This window comes from Homalodisca vitripennis, chromosome 2 (assembly GCF_021130785.1).
Source record: "Homalodisca vitripennis isolate AUS2020 chromosome 2, UT_GWSS_2.1, whole genome shotgun sequence".
In the NCBI taxonomy this organism is placed as follows: domain Eukaryota; kingdom Metazoa; phylum Arthropoda; class Insecta; order Hemiptera; family Cicadellidae; genus Homalodisca; species Homalodisca vitripennis.
In genome coordinates, this window is record NC_060208.1 from 67,980,491 (window position 1) to 67,993,056 (window position 12,566).

At 30.9% G+C, this 12,566-nt stretch overlaps 1 protein-coding gene across 1 annotated transcript in view; it reads left to right on the plus strand.

Annotated features, from left to right (window-relative positions):
- Positions 1 to 12,566, plus strand: part of LOC124354091 (TATA element modulatory factor) — a 66,707-nt gene that overhangs the window by 36,504 nt on the left and 17,637 nt on the right. The window contains exons 10-14 of the mRNA XM_046804297.1: positions 794 to 867; positions 2,290 to 2,393; positions 6,357 to 6,489; positions 7,033 to 7,205; positions 12,107 to 12,298. Coding sequence (XP_046660253.1) covers positions 794 to 867; positions 2,290 to 2,393; positions 6,357 to 6,489; positions 7,033 to 7,205; positions 12,107 to 12,298 — 676 coding nt within the window. The remainder of the gene's footprint in view (positions 1 to 793; positions 868 to 2,289; positions 2,394 to 6,356; positions 6,490 to 7,032; positions 7,206 to 12,106; positions 12,299 to 12,566) is intronic.

Sequence of the window (12,566 nt, forward strand, 5' to 3'; positions counted from 1 at the left end):
GAGCTGAAGGAATCAGAAGTAAATCTTAAATGAGATCATAGGTCTGGTAGAACATCAATAGCAGTAAATAGTAGTTATTTGCAGTATTAATGAGTAGTTGTAATTGTTTATCTACAATGGTTTAAATATGCAAGGCTGCCACAATACAACATGACTTTATTGTGAGCTAAGGTGTATTTTCTAAACCTGGACATGATACTAAAATAGTCCACTTAACAATGCTTTAGTTTTTACATTAGATTTTTAATTACTTTTAAAATTACTCACACAATGCCTCTTTAACATGTAGTTTTGAATAAATTTTGTAGGCTGTATCTCCTAAATGACTAAGTTAAAAAGAAAGTAGCCTGGAATAAAAATGTTGTTTGGTATCCAAAAATAAAGAAATTATACATTTTCTATAAGTAATGTTTAAGTTGACCATATATTGGAAAATTATGTCCAAATTTTAAAATTCTAAATTCATTTTCTAAATTTTTTTGTACTGAAAATTAGGTTAAGTACTCAATTTTAAACTTTCCTGTAAATGGACACCTAGTATATTTAACTATATACCATTACATGTAAATGGAAATACATGTATATATTATAACTAATAGAAAGAAATTTCCCTAGTTGGTATTAAAACTGTATTACCCTTCTCTATGGTCTTAAGAGGTAAAGCTTTGAGTGAAATTATGTTATATTTGATGATACAAAGTTTTAAGTAAAAATTATGTAAACAAAGTTGACGGGGATGGGTAGTATAAAAGAAAACATGAAAGATTTTGTGAAAGAAATTCGTGTGTGGCAGGCCACCAGAGGGAGTTGTCGGAGGTTTCAAGTGGTGGGTCAGATGATGGTTCAGAAGTGGACAAGCTGCTGAAGGTGAGTACTTCTATTTCTAGTTTGATCTATTTATCGCTTATTTGCATCATTTTAGAGCTATAAAATATGACTTGGTAGTTAAAATAGCCAACTGTTGGAAGCTATATAGCTAGCGATATTGAAACTACTGTAGTATCTAGTGTATAAGAATGCTTTAACTCTGATACATTTAAGTAAGGCTTTCAATGTAATTTCTTATGAAATAATTATTGACAAGCTTTAGATGTATGGTACTCTATTAGAAAAAAATAATTCAAGCTTTTAAAATGTTATTTTAAAAGTTATTTTATCTCAATTTGTTTTAATGAATAGGCAAGTATCTGATGATTTGTAGGAAGTGAAGTGGTGTCTTTCAGGGCTTTGCACTAGAACCATTCCTTTTAATTTTCAAGGTAAATGAAAATGGCATAACTAGAATTTGGCTTTGGGTTAGAGATGAATCTGATTTAAGATCAGACCGTACTGTGGGTATGCATACATCTGAAAAAATCTAAATTTAAATAAATTAGATAGGTCTCATTCAAAGTAAAACATTTCAACTTCAAAACAAGTTTTATTGCTTTTATGCAATTATAATTAACTACGAATTAAAACATAAAATCCTATTTTAAAGTTGTACAGGGCTTTTGGAGGGGTTCTATCCCCCTCATAATCCCCTTGGTTACGCCACTGATAAATGAGTATCTAATCTACACAAGAACATTGAATATACATTTTTATAGAAGATCCTTTAATTGGTATTGCCTGGAGAAAAACAAAATTAACTACAGAAAAAGCAACTACCTGGTGGTTGAATCATTTAAAGCTCAATAGCAGTAAGACGTAAATTGTAATATTTGCTTTTAATTATTAAATATACAAGAGAAATCAGTATATAATTAAATCACTCACTAATTGAACTGTTTTGTAAGTTTGATTAATATCTGGTTAAGCTCGAGTCAGGAAAATATTGTAACAAAATAATATTAGTTTACTTAAATTAGTAAGTTGTATCAGCAGATTATTTAATAACTTTTTAAAAGATTTTCAGCTTATACATTTTTTTTAAATCTTTAAGATTTTTATCATTCAGTTTTAGAATTGTAAAGTTTGACAAGGGAACATGTATAAATGCGTTTGGGCTGTTTCTTTTTTTACCATATCTGAGTACTAGTTGTTTAAACGGCATACCAAATATGCAAGGGATGGTATATTTTTCACTTGTTACTTTAATTTTTATATTTAATCAAGATCTAATTCATGTTCAGATACATTCTACTTTCCCTTAGTTGTTGTAGCTTGTATTTATTGAGCATCAGCCACAACTTTAGGACATTTTTTTAAACGTAAATGAAAGATGAATTACAAAATTTTATTGAATGTGAAGTTTTCTCAAAATTTAAAATTAAGTGAACGGTAATAATAATGTTATTGTGGTTGTAGAGGATATCAGAGATGACAGAGATATTGGAGGTGAGAGAAGCCAGACTAGTAGACCTCAGTCGTATCAATTCTGACCTGCAAGAATCCAACAGTGAACTCCAAAAGTGAGTGAGCCCTACAGTAACATGTTCTGTCATTGTAGATTTATGACATTAGTCTTAACCCTCTTTGCTGCCAAGTTATTTGCTCACTAGCTAGAGTCATATCTTAAAACTGCCCGTCCGGTTTTGTGAACTCTAAGCTTTGTGGGCAATATGAAGTATTGCATATAATTTCATTTCAAATACAAATACGCAACTCTTATAAACGTAACAATTTTTTAAACATAATTTGGCCCTAGTTATTTATTAACAAAAAATGCACTTGCCAAACTAAAATAAAACATTACAAAATTACAAATTATTTAAAAAATATAAGTAATTTTATAAGTCAGATTTCCATAATTTATACATAAAAATACAGAACTCAATAAATATAAAATACCTATTTTTGTAAAATAATTTAGACTTAGGAATTTGTAAACTAAAAATGCAGCTATTAAACTTACAGAACACCAAAAAAGTACTGTTTATTTCTACTCATTGACATTGTTACAGATCAAAATCTCAAACATTTCAGGAGTGAAGAGGGTAGCACTTAAGAAAAACAAGAATTATCTTTATTAAAGTATTGCATTCTAAACACTATACAGACTTTAAATAACTTATAACCTGACTTTTAATATAATATATAATTATTTTTGCAAATGTTTGAAATACTGGACTCTGACAGTTTATATGTGTAGATTGCTGATGTACAAAAAACCGAATTGCTGCAGTGAAAGGGTTAATTTGCATCTGAATAAAAACCAAATACCATTGACTTAATAACTGATTGCATTTTTTTCAAAAACTATAAGTCTTTGGCAATGAAACTTGGCATAAGTGATTTTTAAATGTTTTCTCTCAAAGAGCTAAAAATAAGGTAGATAATAAATATTTTGGTACTGGTTCTTGTTACCATTCACAATATGAATTTCAGAGATTAAGGCACTAACTTAACGTAACTTCACGTAAGAAGTTATTCTTTAACAATATAAGCTTACAATATGAAGAAAAATAATGAAGGAAATATTGCGTTCTTCAGTTAATCTTCTGCTTAGTACAGCGTCTGAATCTGAAACTGTGAGAGATTTGACTCCTGCAATCATGTCCTTCTGAAAAGATCCCAAAAAAAGTCTGTGACAAAGCTCAAACGAACTCTTTACATTATTTAGACATTAGAGACATCTACATTACAAAATTAAATGTAGTCTAGGTGAGGAGCTTTTCTAATTTTCTCCTGTAAGGTGTTCTAATGTGCTGCACTAAGCAAAAAGTGAACTGGAGCTAAACTCAATATTCACATTGAATCAAACCCTTCCCACCATATAGCTATGTTGTGTATAAAAGTAACAAATTTATGAAAAGTTCATGAATTTTATATTGCTAAGTAAATATAAGCTTTTCTCTCTTAGTATTTTAATGTATTTTCAAGGAAAATTAACTTAACACATAGACTAGAAATTAGGTTAATCCTTTAGTGCTGGCACATGATAAAAAAATGTTGTTTGAAAAATGCCAGAGATTTCTCTCAAGATACTCCTGAAAAATGCCAAGCCTTTTTCAGCGATTTTGTAACAATTTACTGAAACATCCATAAAATTAAAAAGGTTTTAGATATGCTCTTAATTTTTATTTTCTTTTCTTTACAGATAAATGTTTTAATTTAAAAACACATACAACATGCTATATTGCTAATTTACTATATTTAAAAAAACGCACACATGGTACTTACCAATATTTTTTCAGTTAGTTTCATATTAAAAATAGCACTTGGAAAAAATATTCCCCTCCCCAAAAAAAACTGATACTGCTATTTAATACAAAATACAACTAACATTGTACACATACACCAAAAATTATTGTATTATGCTCTAAACTGTAAAGGTACCTCTACTTCTTGTATACATCTACATTTTCATTTTTTCTCGTAGGCCTAATCTTAACTCATAAGATTCAAACTCAGTTTATAAAATACACAGGCTATCACTTAGTTCTGAACAAGTGAAATTTCATTTAGAATAAGTTAGCATAAAAATAATTTTCCTTCCTAAAAACTATAAAACAAATCTTACATTTAAATGTAATTTAATTCTAAAAGTAATTAATACTGCAAGTAAATAATTTACTTGCAATATATATTTTTTCAGTTTCATATGAGAAATAGTGCTTTGAAACGTTATTCCACTATAAAACATAATATCAATTGATAGAGAAAATCAAAGTAAGTACAAATATAACATGTTTTGATTAATATTTTAAAAACTGTAAAAGTTATGTTGTTTTTTTAGAAGACAACCTTTTCAGTTTTTGTGTTGTTTTACACTAAATGTAAACTAAACATCTATAGATGAGCCGCATCAAAAGCGACCTGCGTGAAGATTTCTTGCCCATGGTGGAGGGGGAGGAGGAGCAGGAGCTTGACCACGCCTACCGCCACGCCCTCTTTCATTGCTTGATCTATTTCTTGCTGGTGCTTTGGTTCGGTGTGTTTGTGTTCTGGAGCATCACGCTATTTTTTGTTATTCTCATAGTTACATAATAACAAAAATTATTATTAAATATTATTATATATGTTAAGAATAGTTCATTGCATCTATTTAATATGTTAGAATAATTAAGAAGTATTTAAACAAATGTTTATTGTTAACAGCTGTTATTATTACTGGGTTTTTAAAACAGCTGTTATGTAACACATACCCTACGTGTGGTAAAGTGGCGACAGAGGGGTGGTTGGTAAGTAATGTGGAGGGGGAAGTGAGTCCGCGCTTCTCCCTCTCCATATCTCTCTCTCTCTCACTCCCTCCTCGCACTGATCACTTATTAAGTCACTTTCAAAGCGGCTCATCTACAGTTAATCCTACAAAATTGGTATATTTTTTTCTTGTTGTTTGTTTCATTCTGATTGCTTATATACAAAAAACTGATAATACGTAAAAACAATTATTAAGTAAGCAAAATCATATGTATTACAAAGAAGTCAGAAATCATAACAATAAAAGTAAAGTGCAATTAAATAATGTAATCAGTTTTAGGCCTCATTTTCATGTGAAAATACACCACTTTTATTACTTTGGATTTAATTGCTAGTTTATAGTGTTGAAAAAATGTGTGAATTATTCATTTAGTACTATTTTTTCTGATGGCTGCAAGTACAAGTGGATTACAAATTAGGACATTAGTGATATACTAAATAACAATTCAAAATCCTGTGATGATGAGACCGATCAAGGCCTCTTCCACCTGATCTAGGCGAGGATATCATTAACAATAGTGATTTGTATAAATTTTATTTTTTACAGTTTATTGGAGTAGAAATAATATTGTAAAACAAAAGAAATAAGTTAAAATACACATATGTAATCAAACAAATATGATTTGATACACCAACAATTTTAAAATGTACATTAAACTTGGGATTTTAGTTTAAAAACAACAAAATATTTGTTTTAAGTATTAAATTATAAAGGAAAAATACATTGGTGTAACAAAAACCATTGTTTTATACCTTGTTTTACTTTACACTTAAAGATTAATCATAAAAAATCATACATTACTCTATTTTGTCAAATACAAAGTTAGTTTTAAAAATAACACACTTTACTTTAACTGAACATTTAAATACAACCAGATAGAGAAATTAGCACTTTTTAATGAGTCCCGAAAGGGTTAAAGGCAACGGTTCTATGAAGTGGTAATGTAAAGCTTTGTGACAGTGAGCATGTAAAGGCCATGTACATGTAAAACTTGTAGCTAATTTAGTGCCATTTGCTACCTGTTATTGATGAATCAGTCAATTTTGACATATCCAGTAACAACTGACTGAAAATCTTCTTATCATTAAAAATGTTCTCCAGTGGTAGCAATTTTCTGGGATTTTTAAAACTGTTTAAATATCAACAAAAACTGGATACTGTATTGCATTAAAGATGATTATTATTATATTCTACTCAAATCCTGTAATACAAAGTGGCTTCTCTGACATAGACAGTTGGAGAGCCGACTACAGAAACAAGATGTGAGCGAGTTAAGTGAGGAGTTTACTCAGAGGTTGGCAGCACTAGAGCGCAAGTTCCAACAAGCCATCCGGGAGAAGGAAGTTTTGAGGAAACAATTGGAGGTGGGTTTTGATTTGATATCAATATTATTTCACCAGTTATAATTCCTGATATTTGAATTTGAAACATGCTGTTCAAAGCCCTGACAAGTTGATATTTTTAATGTTTTCTAAAGCTATTTCTAAATTTACCCTACAAAAGTAAAGCATCATCCTATCTAAAATTTTGTGTGTGTTTTATTATCTGTAAAATCTGTCAAACTTGTTTGAAAAATTGAGCAGATTGTAATGTGATGATCTGTTTGATGAGCTAACAATTTGTGCACCAGTGCTGCATCCTAAAAGTCATCTAGCTGGAACCTTAGTTTGTTTGTTTTGTTGTATTTGCACTAATTATATTAGTGATCCTGTATCAATGCAAGTGTTGAAAGTGCTTCCTACTTAAAACCTATTCGGTGGTAGCAGAAAGTTACACTTATGCAGGATCAGGTGACAGAACTCAAATCTGAGAGGGACAAGCTCAGTAAACGGCAGATCACTGTAAATAATTTCATTAATTGTAATTCTTGACCACTGACAGGATTCTTGTGTGTCTTGATGTTGCAGCAAGCAAGAGTTGCAGCTGCGGCAGCAGAAGAGGAGGCAGAGAAGGACCAGGTGATTACAGATCTTAGAGCTGAGGGGGACAAGCTCAGTAAACAGCAGCTTACTCTAAATAATCTCATCAAAAAGCTGAGAGCCACAGAAAAGGAAAACCAAAAGGTCATCACTTCGCTCAAGTAAGACATGTATTTTACGTACTGTATATTTAAATAATTAAAACCCAAGTCCAGATCAGTCCGGCTATTTTATCAGACCAATTTACTTACTTCTTAAAAAGCATTTTGTATTTGTGTCATAATAGCTAGTCATCAGATATTTAAAATTGTTAAACTCTCATCCCATGCTAGTTATACAGTTAACTTACAATTTTTAAACTCTCTCTGGTCGAGTTACCGTGAAGTGCTTTTAGTGTTACCGGCTGAATTTATCAGGGTACTCTGCTGCAAGAAAACACAATTCTATTCGACCAAAATGTTACATACTATACGCAGTTGTAAATATTATTACCTTTTCTTCAAAATGATAGTATAAGAAAAATTAATTTTGCCTGTAAGATAAACTAAAACTCAAAATTAATTTGTACAAGAAATGTTTCTTTGTATTTTTATATTAAAATAAGACTACATGTCTGTTATTAAGAACGATAAAAGCAACATAACAATACGTAAGTAAAAAAGTAGTTGCAGGAAATTTACAAATAGGTCTAATAATTCTATAATATAGCGAAAGAAGTTGGAAGGAATTGTGATTAAAAAATGATCACAAATGGTAAATTCCTTTTAGGCTGAAGCAATTTTCTAATTTATTTTTGATTGTGTTGAATCGCATGAGCAGATAATGGTCTCCTCATAATTTTGATGGAGCAACATCAAATCGATGATTGGTCATTCTCACTCTTAATGGAGTGATGGTTTTTCAGCCTTTGGGACAGAATTTACAGTTAGTTGATAAATTATGTTTTTTGTGTAGTGCCATCAATGTTACCTTTAATAGGATATTCCTTTTCAGTTGTGCTACTTTTAAACGATTTAGAATTGATTAACATCTTACAAATGCCGCATCTTGTCTTGTTACAAGGATTGCACACGTTACATTTGATGTTATTACTTTTTGGATTGCCCTCATACTTTAATTTCGGTCTAGAGAGAATGTTTTGTAAATTTAATTTTTTTTAAAAATTACTTTGGGAGGCTTAGAAAATAAATTTCTAGTTTCAGGGAAAGATTCCAAAATAGGAAAAGAAACCTTTAGAATTTTGTTGATGTTATGAAGGCCAGGAAAATATTAGGTGATAAATTTAGGATCATTAGGATTAATAGCACTGGAAATATTTTTAGGTGCTCTGATTTGTCTATCAACAAGATTTGATAGACAGGTTTGGAACCTCCACCTTTATCAACTAATCATCCTGTTGAAGAATTCATAAACGTCGTCCTAGCCAATCTATCAACTTCCTCGTTTCCTAACAACTTAAATACTACAAACACTTATCTGAAAATGAATTTAGAGCAATTAAATCACTACGTGAAAACAAAAGACATAATTATTTTACCCAGCGACAAAGGTAACTCTATCGTTCTGATGAATTCTTTAGATTATATTGGTGAATCACAAAGACAAGTGAATGAAACATCAACATATGAGAAATTAGATGAAGATCCTTCTCTAACAATAATGAACAAATCCAAAAAATTACCTTATGAACACGGTCCTCAAGAGGGATTGTCTCAGAAAGCCATTGATCTACTAACACTTAGATATCCTAGAACTCCGGTGTTTTACACTTTACCGAAAACACATAAGCCTACCAGACCACCTCCTGGCAGGCCTATCATCTCCAGCTATGGATGCCCTACGGAAAGGATATCTGCTTATGTTGATGATATCTTGCAGCCGTTTGTAAGAACACTTCCTTCCTATATCAAGGACACTAATGACTTTTTAGCTCAAATTAATCAACCCTTGCCTGACGACATCTTATTGTGTACTGTCGATGTAGAATCTTTGTATACAAATATTCCTATAGATGATGGTCTCAGCACTGCCCAAAATTACCTTGATTCACGCCCAAACGATTCCAAACCTAGTACTAATTTCATTCTCAAACTTATGACCATGGTTTTAACCTTAAATAATTTTAAATTTCAAGACCAAAATTACCTTCAAACTAAAGGAACTGCTATGGGCACACGGATGGCTCCTTCTTATGCCAATCTTTTTATGGGACTATTGGAAAAGAATTTTTTAACTAGTCAAAATTATAAACATCTAATTTGGTTCAGGTACATAAATGATATTTTTATAATATGGCAGCATGGTATCAAAGAACTTAACGACTTTCTTTTTAATCTCAATAAATTTAGCATTTTTAAAATTTAGATGGTCTATCTCACCAGATTCAGTAACATTCTTGGATACTAAGGTATTTATTGAAAATCATAATTTGAACACAAAAATTCATGTCAAAGACAGTAACAAAATGCAATATTTGCATTTCACCAGCTGCCATCCAGTTAACATTAAAAACATCTATCCCCAAGAGTTTACCAATAAGGGCAAAAAATCTTTGTAGCAATCAATCTGACTTCCATAACTACATAAACAGACTGTCCCATGTACTGTTTGAAAGGGGTATCCTAAAAATCTTGTTGATAGACAAATCAGAGCACCTAAAAATATTTCCAGTGCTATTAATCCTAATGATCCTAAATTTATCACCCAATATTTTCCTGGCCTTCATAAAATCAACAAAATTCTAAAGGTTTCTTTTCCTATTTTGGAATCTTCCCCTGAAACTAGAAATTTATTTTCTAAGCCCCCCAAAGTAATTTTTAAAAAACCTCCAAATTTACAAAAACATTTTCTCTAGACCCGAAATTAAAGTATGAGGGCAATCTAAAAAGTAATAACATCAAATGTAACATGTGCAATCCTTGTAACAAGCCAAGATGCGGCATTTTGTAAGATGTTAATCAATTCTAAATCGTTTAAAAGTAGCACAACTGAAAAGGAATATCCTATTAAAGGTAAACATTGATGGCACTACAAAAAACATAATTTATCAACTAACCTGTAAATTCTGTCCCAAAGGCTGAAAAACCAATCACTCCATTAAGAGTGAGTATATTTAGTATATTTAGTATATTTAGTATTAATTAATTTCATAGGATTATTTTATCAGATTATTTAAGGGGAACTTGGCTTCCATTGATTGTTTGACAAGTAATTTTTGACGAATTGTTTATTTAAGATTAAAATCAAAAGATTAGGAGTGTAGATCTTTTACATACCTGCTCTTATTTCTCTCCATTCTGTGTGCACTTGGCATCTGTAGTTTTTTAATTTTTAACCCTAGAACTGGCGGTCATTTCATCCTGTAGTGTCGGGCTGTTTTGGAGCTTCGCGCAAGGTTTTTTTAAAAAAAATTATTAAAAATATAAAATAAAAGCAATATAAATAAGAGTATATATTTTTGTGTTCAGAATTAAACGTAGAATTGCACTATATTGTAAAATTAACCATCAAAAATTTTCTAATAAACACTTTTTTTTAATCAAATATAAAATTTACGAAAAATATTTCTTAAATTTGGGGGGGACCATACCTAGCAAATGAAGTTATAGTGAGAAATATTTATAAGTGAGATAGCCATTCTGTGTCAAATTTTATCTAGTTTCAGAAAAAAACATAAACATTATACACATTTATGAAAGCATCATAAAGCTATAGAACAAAAAGCAGCGATGCGTATAAATTCTGAAAATCGGGTGTACACGTAAGACTTTGGTAAAACAAGTTTTTCAAATACATTTATCTACGAATACATGTTATTTTGCATATTTTATTACTTAGAATAAAATAAAATATACAGTAGTAATGAAATAATTACCATAAATTATTTTTTGAAAAGTAAAAAAAGTTAAATTTTGCCATTATTCAAAAATTTTGCGAAAAATTTTCATTCAGCAAAATATAAAATCGTTTCTAAAGCTTGTACTATATCAAAATTTATAAATTTATGGTTTATAAGTAATAGGAAATATTATGTAGTTAGAAAACTATAAATATAACTAAAGATATTAAAAAAAATAGAGAATAACCCAAACAGTTATTATATATAACCAAAGAAATTACAGGAAATATATATTTTATTGTGAAAACTATCTATTTACCAAAAATAAATAGTTACTTCAGAGCTAAAAGAGTGCTATAAATAACGTTTAGTAAGTGAAAACAATAACAAACTATGTGAAATGAATTTTAGCCAAGTCATTTTGCCATAGCCTACACAAAGCCGGTAATTTCTCAAACATATTTCAGTAAATAGAAATTGATTTATTCTAAAATATATATGTTTACACTACTACGACATCAAACAACACACTACACATTAAATACGACACTAAAACACGCGTAAAACTATTAAAACTTACAAACATCCACAGCTCGGCACGAAAGTGATACAGAACGGCAGCGGCAATATGGCGGTCACAACAAACGGCGTCGCGTTTTCTTTTACGTTCAAAATAACAAGCTTGCTACGTCATAACCATAATACAAAGAGAAATAAAACTCATCTGTTCCTTAGCATTTTTCTTCCCGAATCCAATGGTGCATGAATTATATCGATACGTTACCGGAGTATATTATAAAAAGTAATTATAGGAGGGAATGTTTGATCGACAAAATTTTGACGGTTAACACCACAAAAGCGGCATTAACCGACATAATTATGTCGATTAACAGTTCTAGGGTTAAATCTGGTTTTTATCTAGCATTATGAAAAACCAATCCGGTAGTTTTCCATTAGCAAGTTAGTGCCTCGGTTTTGTTGCATTTACGTTGTACTTACAAATTCAAATATATTGATATAATTTAACAGTCATGCTTTATTTGGGTTGTGGCTGGAAAACTGTACTTGCCCTGAATCAGTTTTCAAGCTCATTTTACATTAGGTATCTTATGAGCCTGAAAACCTCTATTTGTTGTAATCTTACAACAACTAATGTGAATTCCATCAGTAATCTTTGTAATTGTGATTATTTGATTTCATTACTGATTATTTAGTCGATGATAGGGAACAACTAGAGGAATGCAATCAAGAACTGGACAGGTCGAAACGTGCTCTGTCCGCCAAACAGGATGTGGAGAGGTCCCAGATAGAGGCAGTTCACCAGCTGACCCGCACCAATCAGCGGTTAGAGGCGCAGACAACGGCTTTGCAGGCTCAAGTAGACGGTCTCACGTCAACTGTTGTGTCGCTACAGAAGTGAGTATCATCAGCCATTGCAAATTAAACGATTTGCTTTTACGAACTTAATTAACTATACCAACCACAGTTTGTCACTATTGGTGATTTTAGTACTGTTTTCATCATTGGAATTAATTCAAAGCATTTGCAATCTTTCATGTATACCCAGCAGGTATCACTTCTGGCTGGTTTATACCTTCCGGTTGAACTTACCACTGGGCACAGCAAAAACCAATGTGTCACTTAAATCTAGGCAGCCTTATGGATGTCCAGCAGCAGCACATCA